The 26,958-nt window shown below is 44.6% G+C and overlaps 1 protein-coding gene across 1 annotated transcript in view; it reads right to left on the reverse strand.

The window, feature by feature from the left end:
* SLCO3A1 (solute carrier organic anion transporter family member 3A1) overlaps positions 1-26,952 on the reverse strand; it is a 266,408-nt gene extending 239,456 nt beyond the window's left edge. The window contains exon 1 of the mRNA XM_012804584.2: positions 26,642-26,952. Within this exon, the coding sequence (XP_012660038.1) occupies positions 26,642-26,821 (180 nt within the window). The 5' untranslated portion in view covers positions 26,822-26,952. The remainder of the gene's footprint in view (positions 1-26,641) is intronic.
* Between the last annotated feature and the right edge of the window lie 6 nt (positions 26,953-26,958).

The raw sequence follows: 26,958 nt of genomic DNA on the forward strand, positions 1-26,958 counted from the left end.
TGGCAGTCTCTGCCTGCTGCTTATTTACTCCAGGGACCTGCATCCACTGTTCTACACTGACAATGTCTGTGAGCTGACTTGCTGACTGATAGTTCTTAGTATTAAAAGCTTCTGATCTGATATAACAAGTTTCTGGACAGCTTTTAAACCTTCCTTCTCAATGCCAAAAACCCTTCCTCTCTTTTTAGTCAACAGCTAAAATAGCAGAAGACAAAGGGCGGTGGGGAGTCTGCAGGTTGCCTAAAATGCAAGGTAAAGAAAAATCTTGCTATGAGTAAGAGTGATGTCAAATCACTGGGTCTGTGAGCTCAGGCTACTCCCCAGTTAACCACAAAGCAGAAATACAGACCTATGGCTGGTACGTGGAGAATAGTTTTGGTGTTTAAATTCTATCATATGATTGGTTAAACAACTCTAGTATGTATATCTATATATATTTTTTTAAAAAACCAAGTGGAATATTTTTCAAAATAAAAATCCATCGGTGAAGCCAGGGAAGATTCCCTCTGCTTTCTTTCCCAGAGTAGCAGTTTGGGACTTGACCTTCCCCAGAAGGGTTTATTCAAGGGCCCAGGAAAGCCAAGCAGCTGGTGTCATGCCTCCTTTTATCCCTGGCTGTCAGGTTTATCACTGGCTCTTCAGATAAGGTCCCTTCTTCTATAACTCCTGTGAGAGAAATGCAGATGCTATGGACACAGGTCTCAGAGCTCACAGGCCAGGCCCCATTCTGAGGGGGGGCACTTCACCTGCTGGAACCCTCTGGGCTTCCGTCTGCCGTCTCCACTCTATTCCCTCTCATGAAATAATTTGGGCTTCACTGTTTCTAGAGGAAGCCTGCTGAACACTTGGAAGTCACAGACAGCCACTGGGTCTCTTTACTGTGCTTCTTGGTTTTTAGAAGCCCATCAGCCTTCTCCCTAATCCTTCTGTTTAAAAAGTTAAGCACAACCCAATGCCCTTCAAGGATAAATGTTTAAACTAATGGTGGTATCCCCACCTCCATACCAGGGAATACCCCTCTGCAACAAAAAAGATGAGTTACTCGGGCAGCGCCTGTGGCTCAAAGGAGTAGGGCACCAGCCCCATATACCAGAGGTGGTGGGTTCAAACCCAGCCCCAGCAAAAAAAAAAAAAGATTAGTTACTAGTACATGGAACAGCTTGGATAGATCTCAAAGGATTTGTGCTGAGTGGAAAAAAAAACTCAAAAGCCCACATGCTGTTTGATTCTGTTATATATAACATTTGTAAAGTGACAACATTAGAGAGACGGAGAACAGATCAGTGGTGCCTCGGGGTGAGGGAGCCCGGAAATGGATGGTGTAAAAGGGAGGCAGGTAGAACTGTTCTGGATCGTGATGGTGCAAGTGGCCACACTAATACATACCAGTGATGAATTTTCAAAGAGTTAAATACACACACACACACAGGAGTGAAGGCGAAACTGAGGAAATCTGTTGATGGACTCTGTCCATTTCCTGCCTGTGGGATGTACTATGTTTTCAAGATGATGCCCCTGGGAGAGACTGGGGAACGAGTACACAGAGTACACGGGATCACTCTGCGTTATTTCTTACCATTGCATAAGCATCTGCCATGAAAATGAAAAGTTAAAGAAATACACATACGCACACACGCACATACAGGTTGAGAAGCTTATCCGCCTATCTGGACTACTTTTTTTTTTTTTTTTACCCAAAGAAGGAGAACACAGACCAGCTTCACTCACACATTCTGCATGAGCCCCAAGCATCTTTTTTTTTTTTTTTTGAGACAGAGCCTCAAGCTGTCCCCCTGGGTAGAGTTCCATGGCATCACGCTCACAGCAACCTCCAACTCCTGGGCTCAAGCGAGTCTCCTGCCTCAGCCTCCCAAGTAGCTGGGACCACAGGCGCCCGCCACAACGCCCGGCTATTTTTTGGTTGCAGCCATCGTTGTTTGGTGGGCCGGGGCTGAGGATTCGAACCCGCCACCTTAGGTGTATGTGGCTGGCACCTTAGCCGCTTGAGCCACAGGCGCCAAGCCCCAAGCATCTTATTAAAGAGATCCAAGTGCCCTCCTTGGGACTCTGGTGCTACCTCTGCTGCCATACACAGCTATAATTACATAAAATCTTGTCCGGAGCTGCTGAGATGACTGGCACCCCATCAGGGATCTTATTAAAAGTCTGATTGCACACCAGAAGTGAACAATCATTATCTGAAACAAAAGTTTCACACAGAAAGCCTCAGACCTGTCCTCCAACTGCCTCTCTACAGGAGGAAAGGGAACTATCGGCTAATACGAGATAAACCAATATAGTCATCAGAAGCGAAATATGATGTGCTGTGCAGGTGAACAATTATATCAGCCCCGTGACCATCGCTTTTCTCTCCTTTGCATTTTTTCCTTAGTTTTCAGCCATATTTTTGTTTGTAACCTAAAATAACACACAAATGCTGACTTTTGCTTCAGGCACACGCACACGCTAGCTACAATTGTCTAAGCACCCCACTCTCTCAATCAGACACATCATTTCCCCCAAGTGTCATATAAATTTCAAACCATTAAATAAAAATGATGTTATACTGTCCTTGTGGATGTTACTAACCCTCACCCCCACCACTGACATCACTGTTTCCATAGTAACTAATGTACTTCAAAGTAGAAAATGCAGATGGTGGCTTTAAAAAAAAAAAGGCAGACAAAATAAGTGATAGAAACCACAGATATCACAATGCAAATGGCAGGCAGAATGTACCTGCATTGTGGGTGCCAACTCAGAGACAAGCAATAAATATTTTAATAGAACCTTTATGCTAACAGATATTCTATAGAAGAGTGGCCTATCAAATTACACCCCTGCCTGGGAAGAGCGGCTGCCCCATTCAGCGTGCTCACCCCTCCGAATTTACATGGAGTAAAAGTGTGAGTGCAGTTCACAGGCTCATTTTCAAAATAGAGTCACGTACTTTATAGATACATTGCAATTATGCCTAATTGAGAATAGCAATTTCAGAAATACATGCCAAGAAGAACAGCAACCGTCCACAAGAGCAAAAAGGATAGAACTGGTGGGCTGGTGGGGGGGGAGCCCCAATTCCCATTCCCTATGTGTAAGAAAAAATTATAAAATCTCTATGAAGTGCAACCCTGTTTTCTTGAAGCTTAAGGCCCTTTTGATGAAATATGGGTACTTTCAGTTACTCTTAAAATTTCGTTGTCAATATCCACGAACAAAGAATTTTCTGGGCATGAAAAATCCACACGCTTGGGTTGTGAGGAAGGCAGCTAGGAAGTGACAGTTCTGGATGGTCTGACACAAAACTAGAATCTGGTTTTAAAACATAACCGAGTGTGGTGGGAAGGTTGTTTTTGTCCCTGTCACAGTGCCATTCTTAGCACCGTCTGCACACTGAGCAGAGAAGCTCCAGGTGTCCCGTCATCTGTGGGAGCCTGCATTTAGAAGACCATTTAGATGACACCACGTCCTGCAGTCATCCTGCCCAGCTTCACCTCCAGGAAAACTGAGGTTCTAGCGTTCCAAAGGTCCCATAGGATGGCCTCGGTGTGGGCCCGTCACCTGCTGGATGGAAGGCTACAGAGGTGCCTCCATCCAGCCCCTCCTTCCCTAACTTCTGGCTGCAGGAACAGATCAGACTATGAATCCCAAATTACTTGGAGGCTTACTGAGCTGCTATCTTCCTAGCATACCTCTTCCTACAGTTCATACCACTCTTTGCTAAAACCTGAAATAATTCCTTCTTACCCAAGAGATCAAGCCTAGCCTTCAGGATCTTCCCTTGCCTGATTAGACCTTCCATCCAACCAGGCCCTCCTTCTCCGATTCCCAGAGGCCTTCCCTAAGATGCCATCCCCTCTCCTTCAGACAGCATCCCTCCCCCAAGCTGCTGAGCCTCCGTTTCTGCAAGATCCACTGCAATTTTCTCCCCTGTGACTTCAAGGCACTTTCCCATCTCCACAAAGGGACTTTTACATTCAGCCACCAATACTCACTTTTCCGGGAATATATTACCCATTGTTCTGATGTCATAAGCAAAAGTACAATAACATGAGCTCCATAACAACAGAGATATTTGTGTGTCTTGATATAGTGTCTCCAATAATTAGAGGAGTATCTGACAAATCACAGAAGCTGGGTACATAGGTCTTGAATGTGTATAAGGTAGCTTCAGAGAATACAAACATCTAAAATTTTTAAGGGTGAGAGAGAAGAAAGTTGGAGGTCTGATATCAATATTAAAACCTGTATACAAGGAGAACTGCCATCATCGTTTTTAGAGACTTCACGCCAAATTAATTAAAAGATCAAATAGCTTTGTAAGTGGTTAGGAGACAACATAAAACATAAGGGAAAAGACTCTTACACATCAGAATTAAATTTAATGCCTCAGATCAATAAAATCTATCTTAAGGATCAAGAAATAAATCAAGGCACATAAAGCTACCCATAATAGAGAATGACTTTAGGAAAAGTTGTCTGTTTCTGTCCAAATGCAGAAGAAACTTATGGAAATGAGGTTTTCTCATTCAGTGGATTTAAATCGAATCCCTTTGGGTCAAACAGCAGGACCCCCAAATCCTGGCAGAAGTAAAATATCTATAACTAGTTGTTAGAGTTATTGCTCATCTACTGCAACGTGAATAGGGAGAAGGCCTGTGATTGCCCAGCACGCCCCTTCCCACCCTGGACCATGTCCAGGCAGGGAGCAGAGAGAAGCCACCCCTGCAGGGCCATGTGGAAGGTACTGGGCTAACACAAGCATGCCTGTCCAGCACACTGGCTGGGAGAACGGACGAGTGTGAGAAACAGCTTCAATTCTAGGGCCTTCAGAACCACCAGTTACTCAGCTGAAAGAAGGAACCCCTGTGTGGATGCTGGTGCCGGCCTTTTATTTCCTCAGCCCGCCTAACATCTACAGGAGGGGTTTGCCCAGAGGAAGGAGTCAGCCTTGTGCTCCAGGTGAAAACGACTGGGAAGGCTGGGAGAAATGCCATCCCTGGGAATGAAAGCTGAAGGCAGGAATTTAAAAGGAGACAGCATCGTATCTGGGAAGCTGGGACAGAGATCTGAGGCCATAGCTCTGAGAATTCTTTTTAATCTGGGACAGAGGTCAGCAAACTTTTCTGTAAAAGGCCAGGTGGTAGGTATTTTAGGCTTTGCACGCCGTATCACTTGCAGAGCATAGGGTCTCTGTTATATGATAATAATGTACACACCAGACTACATGGCTATGTTCCAACAAAACTTGACTTATCAAAGTAGATGTCAGGCCAGATTTGGCCTCACCAGACTACAGTTTGCCAAGCTCTGCTCTAGGATCACTGTCACTGCTCCAGGTTTGTGACTGATTTTCAGCTACCCTCACGAGATATAGCAAGACTTTCAGAAAAGAAAGGGCCTGAGAAACCATCTCCAGGGACCCCTGGAAGGAATGACAGGCAGCAAGGATAGAACTGACTGCACACGGGCCAGGCACCATGCTAAGTGCCACCCGGTGGTAACTCATTTTGATACAGCGTTCCCCCATTCAAGGCTGGACAAGGGATCTTGGTTTTCCTAGGCCTGGGCAATTTCACAAAAGGAACACCCTGACCTTTTGCCCTGAGTTGGAGGGACTTCATTCATTTGTCGATAATGTCCATTAACAACAAGTCCTGGACAAATGTAATTCTTCAGACCTTATACCCCTAGACAAAGGACCCACATGGAGGATTCCCACTTGGGTACTTCCCTCTGCCAGAAGTTCCAGTGCTTTTTACTCCTGTCTTCCTTTCTGTGTAATAAATCCTACCTTACCAGTGGTCTGTGGTCCGCGGGTTCATTCTTCAAATCCCCAAGACCAAGGACCTACTGAAGAAAGAAATTCCAGTAACAATTTCACACTCAGGGGGGCCCTCTGTGGTAGGTACTCTTACCAGCTCCAAGTGACAGATGACTAAATGGAAGTCCAAAGGGTGAGGAACCCGACCCAGAGCCACACACGACGTGAAGAGCTGGGGCAGTCTCACTGCAGAGTTAAGTCTTTATGCTGTAGATAGAATAACCTGGAAAGTTGGTGCTGACATTATGTCATGGAGCCGGGGACAAGATCACAGCAGGCAGAAGAGAGGGAAGCAGGAGGAGGTGCCTGAGAAGCAGCTTCAGGGGAGAAACACGTCTGGGTTCCCAACAGTGAGCTGCCAAGTGGAACCCACACTGCCACCTCTGCAGGACGAAAGGTGACATGCATCAAGGGTTTCATCCAGTGCTGGGCACAGAGCAGACGTCAATAAACGCTACAAGCTATTATCCTTGACACTGAGTCTGCTCCTGCTCGGGATTTCAGCAAACGCCTTATCTGTTAAAGCCATGATTTTTAACCAGTGTGCTATGGCACACTAGGCTGCCTTGGAAGGATCTTAGACACGCTGCAAACATTTTTATTTATTTATTTACTTTTTATTTTACTTGCTTTTTTTTTTTTTTTTTGGAGACAGAGTGTCAGTCTGTCAGTCTGTCACCCTGGGTAGAGTGTGTATGTGCATCATAGCTTACAGTAATCTCAAACTCTTGGGCTCAAGAGATCCTCTTGTTTCAGCCTCCTGAGTAGCTGGGACTACAGGCACCTGCCACAATGCCACACTAGTTTTTCTATTTTGTAGTAGAGAGCTGGTCTTGAAGTCCTGAGCTCAAGCAATCCATCCACCTCAGCCTCCCAGAGAGCTAAGGTAACAGACATGAGCCACCGCTCCCAGCGGGGTGTGCTATGAAAATTTTTAAAGGTCAATAATTAAATTATTTTCAAAAGAAGTTCAAAGCACAGTAAGTATATCTTTTTATTCTTTTTTTTTTGATCAACATAATTTAAGTATGCCACAGAAGTTTAACTATTCCACATAACTCAAGTGTGCTGTGAGATAAAAAAGGCTGAAAAACTCTGTGTTAAAGGTGTCAACACAGATGGTTTCTCAAGTTCAAGGGAGTGACTGTCCCCCTCACATGGAGCAGTCTGGATGTCACCGCCCATCTTAACCCAGCAGTCTTAGCATCATGAGATGCTCAAGTAGACTTTTTAATCCAAAGTACTTAAAAGAATTCCTTACCAATTAACCTCATGTAATCAAGCAAAACTTAAATGTAGTTCAGTAAAACCAGCTCCCAAAGTACATGAAGTACAGATTAAACTGCAGGGAAACGGTCAGATAAATTCGTAACATAGGATGTTCCATAAAATGTTCTGTAGAAAGACAACTAGCCTGATCTCTTCAAAAAGTTAACATAGTGGGGAAAAGTAGGGACATTATTCTAGATTAAAAGAAACTGAAAGTCGCATGCCTACGATCACAGCAGCATAATTCACAATAGCAACCTGAGTACCAGCGACAGATGAGGGGAGAACCAAAATATGTGTGTGTGTACATACAATGGAATATTATTCAGCCTTTAAATAGAAAGGAAATTCTGACCCTGGAGAACATTTGAGAACACTATGCTAAGTGAACTGAGCTCATCACAAAAAGACAAATACTCATGATTCCACTTTCCTGAGGGACCTAGAGTGTCAGTATCATAGAGACAGGAAGAAAGCAGGATGGTGGCAACCAGGATTGGGGGACGGGGAAATGGGAGTTACTGATTAACGGGTCTGCACTTTCAGTTTGCGATGACAAAGAGCTCTGGAGAGAGACAGCGGTGGCAGTGGCACAACACTGTAGACAGACTTAATACTGTTGTTCCTCCTTCTCATCCGTCTCATTTTCCTCAATTTCAGCTCTCCAAGGTCAGCTACCGTCAGAGAATAGGTGCGTACAGTACAGTAACATATTCTGAGAAAGAGATCATATTCACGTAACTTCATTTCCTTTTCTTTTCCTCTCCTTTTCATTTCTACTTCTCTTTTCTCCTTTTCCCTTCTTTTCTCTGTTTTATTTTAGGAGATGGGGGTGTTGCTGTATCACCCAGGCTAGAGTGCAGTGGCACGACTATAGTTCACTGCAGTCTCAAACTCCTGGGCTCAAGTCATCCTCCCCCCTAAACCTCCCAAGTGGCTAAGACTACAGGTGCGCACCACCATGCTCAGATAATTCTTCTTATTTTTTTGTAGTGATAGGAGTCATACTTTGTCACTCAGGCTAATCTTGAACTCAAGAGATCCTCTCACATCAACCTCCCAAAATGCTGGGACTGCAGGCGTGAGCCACTACACCTGGCCTATATCACTTTTATTACAGTGTATTGTTACAATTGCTCTGTTTTAGTATTAGCTTTTACTGTTAATCTCTACTGCCTCTAATTTATAAATTAAACTTTAGAGGGTAAAAACATACTATATATAGGGTGTGGTACTATCTTAGGTCTCAGCCATCCCCTGGGGACCTTGGAACGTATTCCCTGCTGGTGAGGGAGAACTACTGTACCACTGAGTTCAGTGTCTACTTAAAAATGGATAAGATGGTAAATTGTACTTATTTGTATTTTGCCACAATAAAAAAATTAAGAGAAAAAGATGCTGAAAGTCACATAACAAATGAAATATATGATCTTTAATTGGTTTGTAGCTATTTAAAAACAGAGTTTTAGAGACAGAGCTAGCTATGCAGCTAGGAATGGCAATAGAAATATTTGGGGAATGTCTGGAAAAATCTGAATATGGAGGGGATATTAATTGAAATTAGGGAGTAGTTATTTTTGTTAGGATGATGGTTTTACAGGGAAAATGACCACAGTTTATGCACAGGAAGCACAATGACATGTGGATGTGTAAAGTGTCATTTCTATAATATCCTTAAAAGTTGTTCTGGGGAAAAAAGTATGTGTATGTGTGTATGTACAGATGTAGATGTGTGTACATACATAGGGAAAAATCAAGGGCTTAACAACTATTCAATCTTAGGTGCTGAGTACATGAACATTCACTATACTATCATTCCCAGTCTTGTTTTGAGCAGTTACAAAAGAATTAAAAATAAAAGTGGAGCAAAAAATGCCCCACCGAGATCTCAGGATGGCTGTAAGTTCTTAAATAATGTCATCATAAGGACAACACGCTGAAATCCACTGAACCTTCCACACATGTAAATGGCCCTGCACTCACAGTTTGGTCTTTGAGAAGAAAGTGAGACCCACAGTAAACAGAAGCCTCCTCCCTCCCATCAGCAGTCTTTTAAGAAACATCAAAACGTTTCCAAGCCCTGCAGAATGCTTTTGCAATAAGGTAGATGTAATTTTGCACTGAGATTTTGAAAAAAATGACCATTTGCTGAAGAAGTAAATACTAATTAGAGTGTCTGCTCACACTGTCACAGAGCACTGTGTAATTTTGTGGAGGTTGTTATGGTAGAAATATTACATAATGGCCCCTGTTTCTGAGTGGATGCTGTCTGTTCAGATCAAGAACACAGGTACCAACATGCCAGGAGCAGGCCCTGTGACTGGCCTTGGAATGGATGGAAGTTTTTTTCCACAGTGCTCCTATCCCTGGCCCCTGCCACCATGGTGTAAAGTGGGGGGGGTGTCAGGAATAGATAACAGATTCTCTGGCCCCAATAAAGTCGTGTTCCGAGTTCATTACCTTTCACCTCAACTTAGAAAAGAAAGAGAGAACAGTGTTCTCTCACAAGTAGTAACCTATTAAACCAGTACTAACGCACACCACATGCTCAAGCATTCAACTCAGCGGCTGGGATGTTTTGTGAGGAGGCAGCATCTGCAGAGGAAGAGATGTGAGAGCAAGCTAGGGCCCCGACTCCCAGGATCAAACACCAGCTGTGTCAGCTCCGGAAAGTCCTTAACATCTCTGAGCCCTAGTTTGTTCATCTATAAATGTGTAATTGTGGCATCTACCTTGTGGGATTTGTGTGAGAGTCAAATCAGACTATTTACTTACTTCCTGGCACACACCACCTCCTCGAAAAATGTCTATTCCCTTTCCATGGAGGGTCTGACTCCCCCTTCCTTTGGGATCACTCCCTTGAATCGCATCATCTCATTTTGTAATTCTGAAAAGCAGTGAGAAATCAGAATTTATATCAGCAAAAGAAAACTGGAAGCTACCTACCCATACAGAAACAGGGGGATAGAACCTAATGAAATATGACAGAATGCTATACCATATTCTCAAGGGGTGCTCAACACTTCCCAGTTAAAACGTAGGATTCAACTTTTATACAAAATCTCACTCTTCTCAAATCTTAAGCAAAAAAAAAAAAAATGTAGAGCAGAAATAAAATATTCATCAATAACAACAAAAAATAAGAAAATGAGCAGACACTACTATTGTAAAATCAAAAATTACTTGTTAAGGAAAAGGAAGAATGGACCGAGGTCAAAGTTCACGGCCCTGGCATCCAGCACTCTCAGGAAAATAAAACGGTGAATAAATTAAAATCCTCAGAGTTTTCATTAACATCACCAAATCTAGAAGAAAAAACAGCTGAGTAGTTATCCACAGACATCCCTCTTCTCACTAGGGAAGTGTAAAAACATCCGCTGGGGAGAGAAGGATGGAATGATGCCCTGAAACACGGTGTTGATTATCTCTGCTGGAAGGCTGTGACGGCTCCGGGGGTCCACAGTGAGATCCAGGACTGATCTGAGGCCAGAGAACACGGCCAGAGGGGAGGCAGCGTGAGCCCCACACACAGCAAGACTGAACCCACTTAACAGGCCCCTCAAAAGATTCCAGAAGCAAAAGCTGCCAGGCCCACATCTGGCCAAGAGCACTGGGCACCCAGCACACCACCTGCTGTAGCTCAGCTGGTCCTGGCCACTTCCTGCGTCTTCAGGTTATAAAAAGCATGGCCAGAAACTGAAAATCTGCCTTCAAACTTCAGCTTGTGGCAAAAGAGAAAAACGGAGAGGCTTCTTTGATTGAAGGACTCAAACAAGGATCTGGGCTGACTTAGGCAAAAATAAAGTTAAAAAACAAGCAATATGACAAGGGGAGGCATCTATAAAGGCCTACTCCTGGGGAAAAGGCAAGAAAGCAACACTGTATCTGAGATAAAGACCTCGGCCTAAAAGAAAACAGAACTCAGGAAGAGAATTTCTCCCACCCAGTAAAAAAAAAAAACAAACAAACTCAGAATTTAATAACAGTATGAGATTAATACCCCAAGAACTAAAAGCAACACATTAAAAAAATCTCTTTTAGAGAACATGATTGTAAACCTAAAGTAATAAACTCCAGGGACTAAAATCAATCACAGAAAATAAATATACAAAATAGATCTACAGAGAACTACAGAAAGATGGCTTAAAATCAATTTATTGACTAGGAGAAAGCTAAAAATAAACACAAGGAATACAAACAAAATCAAAAGATCCAAATAATCAAAGCAAAACACTATGGAGTTCAAAAATAATCCAACATACAGACAACTGGCGTCCTTACACCTGCGGAATTCACTACATAGAACCCAATGCTAGAAGAGATTATACGAGAAAATTCTCCTGAAATAGAGAACTGAATCTGTCGATTGAAAGGATGCTTCGAGTTCCAACATGTATGACATGACATACATCTGTAGCAGTAATATATATCAGGATTAAGTTATATGTCAACTACTTAGAAACAATTTCTCGTACTCCTCATATCTTATAGGCAGATAATCTACAGGGGAGAAAAACAGCCTGGCCTTGGATGCTTTTACAACAAATTTCAATTGCAGAAGACAGTGACTGCTTTCAAGTTTTACTGAAGTCCGTCTTCCGTCAAATTTCAGTGAAATTAAATATACTACTTTTTATTTAAGAATATACATTTTATAAAGTATATATAGACAGACAGCCATGTTCTATGAATTAGTAAGAACTCTAAATTGATATATTCCAGATAACAATTATTATAAGGGGGAATTATTCTTTCCTTCTCCTAGAATTCACACCTTAATACATACTGGGGAACGTAATAGTGAAAAATGTGTCTGCTCTTCTAACTCTGCTCGCTCCATCCTCCTCAAAGGGAGGATCAGCAACTTAGCCAATTGGTCAAGTTTGGGGAGAAATCTAAAAAGCTTAGCTTGAGCTGACCTCTCCCCTTTCCCTTTCTTTTGTGAACACCCTCAGCATACACACATTCTCTGCTCCTCCAGGAAGTAAGCTTACCTGAGCAGGTGTGCACCTGCAGGACAAAGCCTGCAGTTCTGACTGGGTGAATTTTATTCTGGAGACAAGAGTAGTGAGAAGCCTCAATCTGGCCACAAACCGATTTTTCCAATCCAACCTCCCAAATTTTCTGTACACCTATTTCATTTCAAGATAATATTTGACTACCCCTGTGGCTGGCCCGTAAGTCTACTTCTCAATTAATTCTTAATCAGAAAGAATCACAAAGAATCAATTCTTTGTTGGGGTGAGGGCAGAGAAGAAGGTGTGATTTAACTGTCCCTCCTTAAACCCCAACCATCAGTCATGTTTACTTCTGAATGGAGAATCTGGAATTTTTAAAAATAATTCTTATCTGAATTTTTCTTCATAATTAATTTGTATTGTTTTCATATAAACAAAAAGGTCATTTCTCTTTGAAGACATAACACTAGGGAAGAACATCTCAATGTTACAGAAAAGTAAATCATAACGGCTTTGGAGAAAGAGCAGGTTCCTAAGTATAATGAACAGTCAGACCTAATTTTATTATTTTTTTAAAAAAAAATCATAATAGTAATACACACTGCAGAGAGGCCTGGACTAACCCCTTGGATGGATTATCTCATCTACTCTTCACAAACTCATCTGAAGGAGTTATAAATATCACCCCAATCTTAGAGATGAGGAAATTGACAATTAGAGAAGGAAAGCAATTTGCCCAAAGCCAGACGAAACTAATCAGTAGCAGACAAGGATTTCAAAGACCCCCAGACCCCACGTCCTTTACCACTGCATAATCCTAGAAGTTAGTATCAATGTGGGTAGACAGAGAGAAACTTAAAAGACACACACCAAAATGTTGACAATTTATCTCTAGATTCTTGAGATTATGGGTGATTTTTGTTCTTTTTCTTAAAATGTATCTATGTTTATCTGTATGTTCCAAATTGTCAACAACACACACATTCTTTTCGTAGTAAGTAAAACAGTAATGTCTTTATATTATGAAAAAAGCCACAAGCATGAACTTGAAGTTCAAGTTAGTGGTAAAGCCAGGTAATGATGCTCCCTGGGCTGTTCAGCCAGCTCAACCAGTGTGCAGGTCAGTGGCCATCAGCAGGCCACAGGTGTGGAGCAACGGTCTGGCCTGACCCCACAAACCATTCCACACTGGCCTTGAAGCTGAAGGGAAACCCCCTCAGTTAAGTGCCCCACTGGCCTCCCAGCGCCCAGATTACCTGGGCCCTCATCCCAGCACAGGCTGGCTTCTCTCTCGGGCCCTAATGAGTACCTATTTCAAGAAGAAGTGACCGCTCTCAGCAGCTTGCCAAGTTCTTCCCAGAAAGAACAGGAGGGGAAGTTTGAAGGGCCTTCATCCAATTTTTAAACTGTAAACTGCACGCCCACTTTTTGTTTGGAGACATTTCCTGTGTGTGAACACAGTTTGTTCTGTTACCAGCCTTAAAGTTAACCAGAACTGATACATGCGAGGCCAGGCAAATGTGTTTAAAAAAAAAAAAAAGTCAAATATATTAGGGCCTTTCCTAATGCTCATCTTATAGAAATCTAATTTGCACATGATATAAAAGAGAGGTCAGAGACAGAGGTTGTCATTGTGTCCTCAGGGCCAGGACCCTACAGCTCCCTGTCCTCCTGCACTGCCCCCATCCTGGTGATCACGATGTTCCAGGACAACCCGCGTCCTTCAGCCCCTTGGCCCCATCATGCCATGAAGCCATGCTCACTTCTAGCCAAGTCTGAGCATGCCCTGGAAACAGATCCCTCCACGAGCCAGCAGACTGATTTCTATCAGCATTTTACCACCCTGCTTCAAAGCAGGGGAGGTGGGGTGGAAGGACAGAAGCTTTGCCAAGGGAGGTGCCGACAGCCCCCGCACTGCTAACTGGAGCAGAGATGCAGAGTGCCAGCCCTGACATGCCCCTCTGTGGCTGCAGCCCTGGATTCCCAGCCCGGCCCGGCTCCACCAACATCTCCCCCATCTCATCCCACCCTGGGGACCTCCTTCAGCCAGCCTCTTACCTACACTGCACCTGACACCTTGCCATTAGACCCACCCTGACCGCGGCTGGGCAAATCATATTCCATCTCCAACCATAAATATTCTTTCCATCCACCCAGGCCCATGTCCAACTCCACCTCCCACCTTGGCCAACACTTTTTCTTTTTTCAGACACCACGCTGTCCCGTGTAACACAACTAGACTAGACGCAACACGTGAAGAGGGCTCAGCCGCCTCCTGGCCCAGGAGCTAAAGCATTCTAATCAATGAGTCATTAATGAAAAAATTATAGACATGAGAATCCCCCCACTAGGATCTATCAACTCCACGAGGGCCAAGAACATGCCTTATTCAACTCTATACTGCTTGCCACACTTAAGGAAGTTGTCAAAGTTAATTAGTTTGGCAGAGACCAAGCTGACATTACTTGTTTTTTTTTAAGGAAGGCTGTGCTGAGAAATTCTGAGAATCATACCACTCCCACCCCCACCAAAAAAAAAAAAAAAAAAAACGTGGAAGGAGATGAGATTAGAATGCAGATGTCTGGCCCTAACTTAACACATACCTGGCCAAATCTGAGGCTGGTTGGCACAGAGTACAGTGAGTGATATCAAATCGCTTTTGGTCCCGCCAGATCTGATAGGGTTTCAGGGAGGAGACACAGCCAGCTGGAAATTATACCAGGCCTAGTTCCTCGTAAGGAATCCTGGGCAGGACGGGTGGGGGACACATATGAGTACACGTGTACCTACACACATAATTCTCACCCACATGTCTATCTAAAATTTTTTTTAACACGCATTCTCCTTCATCAGATGATGTGATCATCCAGTCTGATCCCTGCATTCAGCTTGACCCAGAAAGACAAAGGGACTTGTTCAAAGCTACTCAATCATCCAACTGGGTTCACTCCCACAAGTCCAACCACCCAGAGAGGAAGAAACAAGGTGACCTTCTTATGGGAGGGAACAGGGATTGCCAGCATTTCCTCGGAGACAGGGGGCTTCCTGGTACAGGGACTGTCTTACCAATAACCCATAGTTCTCTTACCTAACCAAAACCCTTAAGAGGACAGAGTTTGCCTTTGTTTTCTTCGTACCACAGACAGTTTTAGGGTCCTTTGCTCTTTCAATTGTGTCCTCCCCTAAAAAGATATACAGATGTCCAAACCCCTGTACTGGTGAATGTGACCTTATCTGGAAACAAGGCTTTAGTAAGCAAGTAAAATGAGGTCATTCAGATGAGCCCTTATCCAGTATGACTGGTGTCCTTCTAAGAAAAGAGAGACACGGTGGGGGAATGCCATGTGACAACTGAGGCAGAGATCAATCGGAGTAATGCAGCCAAGGCTCAAGAGCCACCGTCAGCAGCTAAGAGGAGGGAAGGACAGACTCAGAAGAATACCACCGTCTCAGCAGGGGCAGGGCCCTACGGACACCTCAATTTTGGACTTCTACCTCCAAGACTGTGACACGGTAAATCTGTTGTTTTAAACCACCCAGTTTGTAGTTAATTTGTTACAGCAGCCCTGGGAAACTCACAGACCTGGTTTCTTCCTTCTGAAAGGCCCCGAGGAACACATTCATCTCACGCACCCTCCCACTTCCAGGTCCGTGTCCTCCTCGCCATCACAGGATAAACCATAAACGGCACTTTCTCATTGATATTATAATAGGACTGAATTTTGGTCTCCCATTTGAGATACTGAAAATGTTTGAGAATATCCCTATCGCCCAATGAAGTCTACAAAAGGAAAAGTTTAATCAAGTGTGAAGACCCCACTCCCCCACCCTGAGTCCCTAATAAAGTACAGAACTGGTCCAGGAAGGCAAGAATTAGCCACAGTCCATGGTGATCGGTTGGATTAGATCTTCAAGACATGTAAGAGGCCAGGCCCATCCCCACCGTCTGCTGGGTACAGGTGGGGGGAAGCCAACCAGGAAGGGAGCTGAAAGGATGGGCATTAACAGTGCCTATGGCAAAAGCCTGGTGCCACTGTCTCACTCAGGGGGGACCTGGATGGTGACTCCCAGAGGTCTCACCCATCTGACTGTGACATCCCATCAAGGCTGGTGATGCGTGGCAATGATGGGGTCAGGGGCCAGCAGAGGGGGGCGGGAAGAAAATGAATAAACAACCAGGAGGTGACAGAGTTGAACTGACCACCTGTGACCACAACAGCTCGGCTCATTGGGCACAAAGGGGAAAGCAGCCACCAAGGCGACGAACCTGAACAGGAGAGCACTCAGCTTCCTCCTGTGGGACCTAAAATGTTTCACCCGTCACACTGAACAGTCCTCCCTGATGGCCTTGAGTGCCACAAGCCCTCACGTTATTTTTAATTGCTGTCCTATAACTTTAATTTTTAAACAAAAAGTATTCCCCATGAAATCCAAATTATCAAAAGGCAAATAAATAATATAAATGCATATACATTTGTAATCTGTCTGCTAGATTAAGGGTAGGTATGATGCCTCTTAGCAAACCTGAGCCTATAAAGAAAGAGGAACATTTTAAAAGAGAATGAGAGAATTTAGTTTATTCCCCAGCATTCATCAAAATAATTTTTTTATATATGTTTATAATCATTATTTTCAAAAACAAAACTGTTGTCTCCACTTCCTCACTGCTCACCTGCTCACACCTGCTAGCTAATTCGTGCTGACTCTGGAGTTGGAGCTGCACATTTGGGTAACTGGCTTAATTCTGCGCCTTGGTTTTGCCGACAACGAAAGCAACAGACGCGAAGATTCCAGAATGTTATATTGAGGACCTAAGAACAGATTTCCCAATAAAAGGCCCAGGCCAGCCCTGGGACACAGAGACGACATGCTACTGGACAATCAACTCTACCTGTGCATCTCTAGTAGATGATGGGGCTGCACTTGGGGTCAGCCCAAGCCCTGCTGGCTCCATGTGCCACTCTGAGCACAAAGCAACAGGGAGGACCCCTTTACCTGCCCCCCTCAATTGCACGCTGCAATGTGGCAAAACTGCTCACTGACTTTTGTCACCTATTTATACACATCTCTTTGATGCATGTATGTGGCCTGGCAAAGGTAAAGAGAAGGTGCTAATTTATGGTTTTTGTTTCCAAAAGATGTCCTCCCTTTGGCTGGCTGAGAAACTGTTGCTGGCATATGAAGCTTCCCAACCTACAGAAGTATTTACCAGCACTGGGGAAGCAATATGACGTGCCACATAAATCAGGATTCCTGCCCTCGATTTTTTTTTTTTTTTTTTTGCATAAGGACAAGAGAGGCCTGTCTGAAGTTCTCTTACATCTATTTAATGGGTATGAAATAGCTCCCTTTAAGCCTCTTCTCCTCAGTCCTCACTTCAGTCATAAAATAAGCTCTTTGCCTGCATTTCAGAAGGAGATTGGAAATCTGAACTGAGTTGTGCAGTCTGCTGTGTACCCCACGTGTGCAGCTTCGAGAAGAGGATGGTGTTATGTGCCACACTATTCTGCAAGACACAGCCAGTTCCAAGTGCCATCACAGTAGCACTTTGGGAAATGACACGGCCAAAGGATGCTGTTCGTCACAAGGCACAATGGCTGTCCTCACAGACCTACCACTGAAAGGCACGAGGTCAAGCTCTAAAACTGACCTTAAGGGAGGCCTGCCCTCCACCACCTTGAGAGCTGCAGTGACAACAGATCCAGAAAGAACCCCATGCACCTCTGGAGGGGGGCAAAGCCGGTGTTGATGCCACAGCTAGCCGAGTCCCAGGGGCACCGGTCTAGGTGGCTCTGCAAATCTACTTCCAACAATTCTCAGACCCAAAAGCCAACAGAGAAATTAACAAATCAGCACCATTCTTTATTACACAGGTTGGATCATAATAATCGAATGTTACGTAATAAAAACGTGTGAGTCCATGCTGCTTAGAAATTTTCATCTTCATTAAGGGAATTCTTAGAGTAAACACAAGATTTTAGGGACAGTATTTTAAAGCTTATATAATCACTCAAGGGCAGCATTCCAATTTCAACTTGCTTCCATTCAAGGTGGTGATTTCTAACTCCAATCAGCTGAAGACAGGAGCACAAATCCAACAATTAGAGGAGTGTGCTTATTTTATGTAAGTTTTTTGCAAAGGGGAGCGGGGACAACAGCCATTTCCATGAGTAGGTTATAAGTCTTCAATTGAGAAACACCCCGTGACTGTGCTGTCCCTACATCAACCTCGAAACCACAGAGCTGAATGCAGAAGGAATCATTTTTACCTTCTCCAGGTCCCTGTGGGTGTTTAGGGAGTAGTTTGCCTACTATTCCATTTTATTACATACTTTCTTTACAACAATTTGTTGAAAGTCCGCTCAACCCTGTTATTTCTTCTAACTCTGCACAGCTGGAAACTTGGGTATTGATGGAGGGAGAGCTGCAACAGGCTTTTACAGGTGCCAAGAAAAAGTTTCAAGGGCTACCTGAATGGGAGACCAGAGACCCAAAAGTAGGTCCTAAAGGACAACTTACCAGATGAATTAGAATCCGCCACCGCTCAACTCAGAACTCACCAAGGGAGTGTGTGTGGACAGACGGACAGACAGACAGATGCAGATAGAAAAACAAATGGCATACCCCTGGGTTCTGCCTGGACCCCTGGGATTGGGTGGTAATGAGCTTCTGCCACCCCCTAGCAAGGTCGTGCCACTCACACCTCTGCCTGCTGGGATGGGTTTATGGCCACAGCCTGTTTCCAGACTTTTCAGCGGGTTCATGGCAAAAAATTTAACAAAAACCAACGCCAAGGAAGTAAGCCTTCCTCATTGCTGTCAGGGCTGGCTTTGAACCCATTACCAGGGTAACTTACAGTGCCACATCCTGGGATATTACATCCTGAAAAGAAGGGTATGGAAGAGGTGCTGCGGGGTATTTATGAAGTAAGCCATGGAGGCCACGGACAGGGAAGGGCGGCCACCTCTTCTCCTCTCTAGCACCTGTTTCCTGCTGCTTATAAATATTTTCAATGTGCCCTGACTAGAGGGAATAAATGTGACTTCTGTTTAAACCCAGGAACGCTAAAGACCCACCATGATACCCTAGTGAACTAACTATTCTATGTTGGAAGAGGAACGTCTGGTCACTTGAGAAATAATAGCTGGGTTGGCTGTCACCGTTTCTATTAAAGAACTAAGCTGCTCAGTTCTCCATAAGGGCTTCCCTTTTCTGAGGGGCTCGACGCAAAACCACAATGAAGAACTGAAATAAAGTTGGGAGTTGCACACTCTGCTGAGATTCCCTGCACATTCAGGGGAATGCTTCCAGGCTCTGCGTTGTCGGTGGAATGTCCAAATGAAGGCTGCCCCGCTTGGTCATTCCACGACTGTGGCTGTGCCTGTGGGATTCAGCGCTTTAGACACAGGTCCCTCCTCAGCAGACTCGCCACAGAGCTACAAGGGTTTGGGGGCTCAGTGGTCCTCTGGGTGTGTATTCTTTCTCATAAACCCCATGGCATTTGAATGAGTCTAAAAATGTACCTAAACTACACCCTGCAACCTGATTCACTGAGAAGAGCCCAGTTCGTTCCCTGTCCTGTCTAAGGACCAGACTGACCACACTGAGGGCAAGAAAGCCCCCTCTCAAACTACAGGGGAGACAGAAGAGTGGCATGTGCAGACAGGAGCCTCCGAAAACTGCCTCAGGCCATGAGCCCAGAGGACCAGATCCACAAGCTGGGAAACAAAACTATTTCAACAACTCCTTTGTTTTACTTCTGCGAAACCAAAAAAAAAAAAAAGACCACAATTGGGTAAACTTACACAGAAGTGCGTGCTAGGGCCCATTTAAATACTGCAAGGGGGCTCAAGGGGAAGGCGTGAGACCTGAGCCCTTCCAGGCAACCAGGGCTGAGCTCTGAGGTGGCACTTCTGAAACAGGGCTGCCTGGAGGGCAGCATATGTCCACAACATATGTCCCTTGGTCTTCCCATTCCCAACACCTCAGGTTCCCTTAATGTGGCCACTCAGCCTTTCATCCAGGAAAGCAAAGCCAGCTAGAGGGTCCAGAGCGGCAGGTCAGGAAACAGAAGCCCAGGCCTCATACAATATCCTGAATCCTCAGGTTCCTGGGAAGGACTTCTCTGCTGGGGCCCGTGTCAATGAGCAGAGTCATGCCACTATTGTCCAGGTGACTGCTGAATACCATCTCTATGAGAAGTATTTGATCAGGTGTCTATTTATTTATAGCTGTCCTCCACCTGTAAGAGAGGCTCTCTCATTATCCCCATTTTCCAGGTTATTGAGGCTCAAGGAAGTTAAGTCACCAGGAGCTGATGAGTAGCAGGTTCAAGTTCAAACCCAGGCCTTCTGACTCTAAATTCAGTTGAGCTTCAGCTGTCCACCACCCATGCTCAGCTTTTAAACTCTGAGGCCACAGACCAGAGCAACAGACACTGAGGACCTCCCAAAGCGAAGCTTCAAGGCGCCTGCCCCTCCTGCAATCCCTGCTTGCCACGCCCCACCTGCCCTATAGCACCCACGACTGGGTTTATTTATGATCCACATAAATAACCACTACCGTAGTAGGTTCCTCTCTCACATGACTAATTTTTACAGCACCTTAAGGTGAAATGGACTGCTGTATTTATAATAAGAAACAATTAGCATCAGGTACTTATTTCTTGCTTTTAAAACCCATTAGCCTCCTAGACAAAAATGCTCATGCTAAATAAAATACTACTTGAGTAGGCAATTCACTAAAGCAAACCCCAAGCTTGATTAAAATCATTTTCTCATTGGTTGGGGCCACATAGTTAACCTGGGGCAGTAAGTATGTATAAGTGTATTATTAATACCAATAGTTAGTAGTTGCTGGACATTCATTATGCACCAGATGGTGTTCACAGGGCTTTATAAGTACTGACTCAGTTAATCCTCATAGCAAAGCTGAAGTAGGTACTATTACAACCCTGGTTTTAAAATGAAGAACTGAGGCACAGAAAGGTTTAGTAACCAGCCCAAAGTCACAGAGCTGGCAACAGGAGACATAGCGATGAATCCCAGGTCTTCTGACACCCAACCAATGAACTGCAGTTGCCCTAAACATCTGCCATCCTCCACCTTGGAGTTTTAACCATCTAACTTGGAATTTGGTTAAGCAGTGATCCTTCTCAGGCTTAGATCCTTAGCATGCTTCTCATGCTCGTCACTTAGATTACACAAAATACAAGTGTCTTCAAACCACATCAGTTCACTTATTCTACGAATCAAGGTCAATGATTTCACTTTTGTTTCTGTTCATTATCTATTTTGTAGACAGAGAAATAGAAACTGAAAACAAAAATAAATTTATAAAGCAAGGATTCTATCTTTCTGAACTGCAGATCACCACAGGTTATTTTTGGGAAGCAAGAACATATAGCTAACTTGTCTTTAGGGGAGACCGGGTTCTAAGTCCATGTGTAAGCCATGCAATCAAAACTACCACTGTGTAAAATAAATGATATATACAGGAAGGTACAGAATCGAATAGAGTACATATGAAGAGCCAGCTATCGATCCTTTGATTCTACTTTGAAGAAACAAGCTTATTAAATGATGTATGCAGTGACAGCTGAGCAACACTGCTACTAGGGGGTGAAAAGTCTCCACCTTTTCTACATGAAATGCAGCTATATCCTCATCATCTTTGCAACACAACACTGACTAATTCCCAGGCCAGTCTGCCACGTGAATCCGATCCCTGAGCAAGGTAGCAGAACTCAAAGTTTGCTTTTAGATACACAAAATAAATTCACAAACATCCTCTTGCTCAAGCTGCCTTTACCCAGAGGTTCATCAAGAGGAAACCTGTCCAGCATAACACAGAACAGCACCGCTCCAGCACGACGCAAGATGAGCTATAAATGTTGGGCAACTGATGAGCAGGGTGACACCGCTGCAGGGAGGGCTGGCGGTCATCCCTTCCCCAGGGTGTCTAAAACTGCAACGGAGACGGTTAACAAAATTTAGGAAAGAGCTCTTACAACCAACTGGGTTCCTTCTATTGTTAAACAGACAAATGAAATCCCTCTCAAAAACAAAGGTATGAACAAGAAGCTAGTTGAAAGGAATTCTCAGATATGCATTTTTTCCCCCTCAATAATTATTAGCTAAACATTGCAAACCAAGCTGTAAGGGGAGGAGGGTAATTTTATTTCCTGCTACCTGGGGCTACATAATAATTATCAAGTGGCAGGGAATTTGTCACTTTGAGTAACCATAGGTGTAAAAAATAATTTGATTAAGTAAAATACAGTTACCTTAGTCATCATACCAATTTGACAAGAACTTTAAAAATGTCTCCTAGCTGTCTCCTTCTCAGTTAGATAAGCAAAAACCCATCTTCAAAATGATGCTTCTTTGGGAAAAAAAACAAAACAAAACCAGCAGTTTCACCTCATACATTAATTGCAAGCCCACTGAATGTTCATTCCCAGGCCTAAAAATTAGGTGACTATCAAGAAGTGAGACGTAGCCTTGTTAACCACACTCAGTCATCTGTGTCACTACTTTGTCACCAGAACCTCAGACTTACATTGGCATAATGATAAATAGGAAGATGCCTACCCCCAGTTCGTAGGAACGGCCTGCGTACTCCATGCAGGAGACTAGACTGGCCTTTTTTCAGTTTTCATGCTGAGGAAAATCAAATGCATTTGTATGTGAACCGTAACTTCCCAGAGAAGTCAGAGGTTTTAATTTCCTGTACACATCTTTATCTACACCAGTCCTCCATAATTTGATAACTTACAGAAACCCCTAACGGGAGGGCTACCCTCAGAGAATGGCTTGAAACATCTCAGAGGGTCTCTATAAAGCACAGGTAAAGTACATCCAAAATGACTTTCTCTCCCTGTATTTCCCACATGCCTGCGCCCTTTCCAAACAATCCAAGATTTAAGCAGATGTCACAACCTTGCACACAGATCAGTTCAGACTGGGGTCACCCAAGGTGAAGACCCAAGGAGAAGAAAATTAACTCACATCCTCTGTTCTACAGATGATGACTGTCAAACCGAACAGGCCTCTCCCCTTATGCCGAAAAAATTATTCCACAGTCAGTCAGGAAGTTTAAGTGACTTTGATATAGGACAGCCCTGCGACTGTTGTCTTATATGAAGCATGATTCCTAGTTAAGACATTTGCAAATGGAACATTTCAGAATCCACAGCTGGCCCAGGCCATGAGTCTGGCTGTCAGGAGCAATGTCCTTTTGTACTGCCTGTAAGGCCTGGACACCAAGGCAAACTGCTGCAGGTCCCCAGACTAGCCCAACCACTGGCAGCCTTTTCATATACAGTACAGTTCTCCCTTGAATTTCTTCTGTAGGACGATGGAAAGTGTTCTCTCTCTCTCTCTCAGCGTGTGTATGTACACACATACACACACACACACAAGTCTTGCTTTTCAAAGCTGCTTCTCAAATCGCAGGGAACTTCCTGCTTTAGTTCTGCAATCGGGAAGCCTGTATTAGTATCACTGAGGACATCAGGGAAATCTGTCTTTTCAGAAAGAAAAAAGGGAAATGAAGTGAAACCTGCAAATATTTTTTTAAGGCATACGGGGAGACAAAATAAGAAGGTAGCTGCATGGACTTTTGGAATCAGGTAGGAAATAATGTCATTGGCATAGAATTGGTAATCACCCTCCTTGCTATGAAAAGAAGCAATGTTGGCAATGTCCCAAGGCAAGGCCTTCCTCAGGTATCTGAAAATGCTTCAGTAGAGAGGCAAGCTGACTGCCAACATAAAGATCACAGATAACACACATCTTGCACGTGGACCCTGCCTATGTGATACCTACAGACACAAGGCCTTAGGTTTCCTAAGAAAGCCGTGATGATGAATTAAAAAGAAGAAATTTGCCTTTCCTACAAACTGCCTACATTCTCCAATTATCCAGAGAAGTCTCTCGTGGCTGAAAAACAGAAAACTTTTTCTTCCCTCCTCCAAATAACAGATGAATAGAAAACTCTCAAATGGCCCAGAAGAGCAAAGCCCACAGCTAGCTGAAGCAGTCAACCCTGGCAAGCCAACTATTTATTTTCACGATGTTCAGATGGCCAGGGAAAGCCGAGGGCAGCCAGGCAAAGCAGAGCCCTGAGAACCTTATGCCTCCATTCCTAATAATCAAAATGAATTCAATTTCCTAGGCCTGTCCTTTCTTGGGCCTCCATCTGCTTTCTGTGAGTCACCTGTTGACTCCTGTTACCCAACCCCACTGAACCAGGCTTTCCATCAGCCAGGGTTAGAGATACCAGGATGCCTCCACCTCTCCTGCCTGCCATCCACCTGTTCTGGGATTAAAATCAACCTTCTATCTCCCGGGACCAGCCTGCAGAAGTCCACCACGCTAGGAGCAAGGACTTTTTTTTTTTTTTTTTTTTTTTTTTGAGATAGTCTCACTCTGTTGTCCTAGGTAGAATGCTGTGGCATCATAGCTCACAGCAATCTCAAACTCTTGGGCTCAAGAGATTCTCTTGCCTCAGCCTCCAGAGTAGCTAGGACTACCAGTGCCCCCCACAATGTCTAGCTAGTTTTCCTATTTTTAGTAGAGACGGGGGTCTCGCTCTTATCAAGCTAGTCTTAAACTCCTGAGCTCAGTTGATTCACTCGCCTTAGCCTCCAAGAATGCTAGGATTATAGGAGTGAGCCACCACTAATTCTTAATTTTCTAAAGCAGCTAGTCCATTCATCTAGTTGAAGCCCAGCTTCCTTACTTTATAAAATCTTTAGATCATTGCAAGTGAAAAATAATAAACCTACGCCTTTATCTTTCCTGGGGTGAAAACTTCTGTTAGCATTTGCACATATGAATAATGCACTCTACTGAGCAAAACTGGTTTAAGACAAACTATTAAACTGGAGGTAGCTGCTGATACACTAATTACCTCCTTTTAAACATAACCCAGTTAGGTATTACGTACTTTGCATATGCTAGAGTACAAACCCACATATATTTTATTAACGTATATTTGTATTTTCTATGTGTACCTATTTAAATATTTTAGCAAATTCTCCCTAAGGAAGCGCAGATAAACTCCAAAACCATGGTTACCCCCATCCCCAAAACTATGTGTAACTATAGATGAAATGAATACATTTTATAAAACAGAAAAGGAAAATATGCTTTTGGCTACAGGGTTCACTTATAGCATAAAAGTTATGGATGCATACAACAGAGATAAAGATGTAAACACCTTTCGTCTCAATTGGATCAACAGGAATGTATTTGATTTTCAAAAGCCCCGGAATTCTGTCATCCCAAGAACACACCTGAGTTTCGAGACCCCACTCATATCTACATAACTCACCCACCACCAGAGACCAAGCACTGCTCGTACTTGCTTTGCAAGCAAGCCTGGAGCCTTGGGAGACTGTTTATGAATGATCCAGGGCCTCCAACGTCTGGCCGTTATTAACACTAATTCAAGGTTAGGGAAGAGGGATTAAAGGCAACATCAGGATGCACGCTGATCTACCTTTGGGTATGGTTATCCAACAGCCAAAATCTTGTCCTATTCTATCTCCATCAAACTTGCTCACAAACGCTTAAAGTCTGTGACATTTGATTCCAGTTTCGGGTCACTAGCCAAGTAATGATTTAATACCCTAAACTCTCAAAAATCTTTTTCTGTTTCAAGAGGCTTCTCCTTGGGTCTGGAAGTGCACTCGCTGGAACTCACATTGGGACCACCTGAGCAGGACATGTTCAAAAGCCACAAAGTAGGTGCCTGACAGTGCTGAGTCATTACAAGCCGTTTCCTCTGAAACGACATGCACCCAGGGGCCTTGTGGGCATTAATACCCACTTTGTGGAAGCAAATAAAATATATGCACATTGTACAAAATGATGCAACCCTCTGTGGCCGAGAGACAACGGTAGGGAATATAGCTCTACGAGTGGGTAGCAAAGAACTACACAAACTCGCAGCTGCTCTCCAGGGACTCTAACTTTATTCCAGATGCTGAAAGATGGCTATTGGGATATGGAGTAGGAATAATCCCCCTGCAGACCCGGCGCAAATCAGACCCGCACTAGGGTGCGTTTTACTTTAAGCTGTTAAATCCCCCTCTAATTGGCGGATGGGAAAAGCGCCCGGAGAAAATGATGCATAATGGATTTGTTCTCGAGGAGGATGGACTAGAGAGTAGAGGACGCGGGATGCTAACTGGCTTTTCTTCCCATGTGCAGGTCATCTGAAAACCCGATGTCTTCCTCTCCAAGGAGGCTCCCGAACTCACCATCTGGCTCCACTTTCAATAGGGGAAAGGAATGGTTTCACGCCCACCTGCCCACGGTCTCTCCTCCCCAGCACCCCTTACCCTCGCCGGGCGCGCGAGCTGCTGCCGGCATCCACGGTCCCGCCCGCTACCCGCTTGCCGAGCGGCCCCGGCCGGCAGCTCCCCCGGCGGCCGCCTCTGCACCACTCGCCAACCTCCACGCCGGGCCGAGGTCATGCCCGCCTGCCCCCGGCGCCCGGACGGCCCCCTCCTCGTGTCAGCCAGCCACCCGGGAGCCGCGCTGGGGAAGGGGCCCGCGGCGGAGTTGACACGGGGACTCACCAGGTAGGCGCCCACCGTGCCCTGAGCCAGCATCAGGGCGCACTCGGACACCAGAAAGATCTTGATGTTGGAGAAGCAAGACACCTTCTTTTTCTTCTTCTTGTTCCTCTGCGCCTCGTCCCCCTGCAGCTCGCCGCTCCGGCCGCCGCCCGATGAGCCGCCCGGCTTCTTCCCCTGCATCCTTCCCCCACCGCCGCTGCCGCTTTCCCGCTCGCCCCGGGTGTCGGGGCCGCTGCTGGGCGGGGGTGAGCGCTGCGAGTCTGCGTGCCGTCCCCGCCCCGGGCCCGTGGCTGTCGCCCCCGTCCTGCCGGGGCTGG

This window comes from Otolemur garnettii, unplaced genomic scaffold (assembly GCF_000181295.1).
Source record: "Otolemur garnettii isolate 467f Iridium unplaced genomic scaffold, OtoGar3 scaffold00029, whole genome shotgun sequence".
Lineage (NCBI taxonomy): Eukaryota > Metazoa > Chordata > Mammalia > Primates > Galagidae > Otolemur > Otolemur garnettii.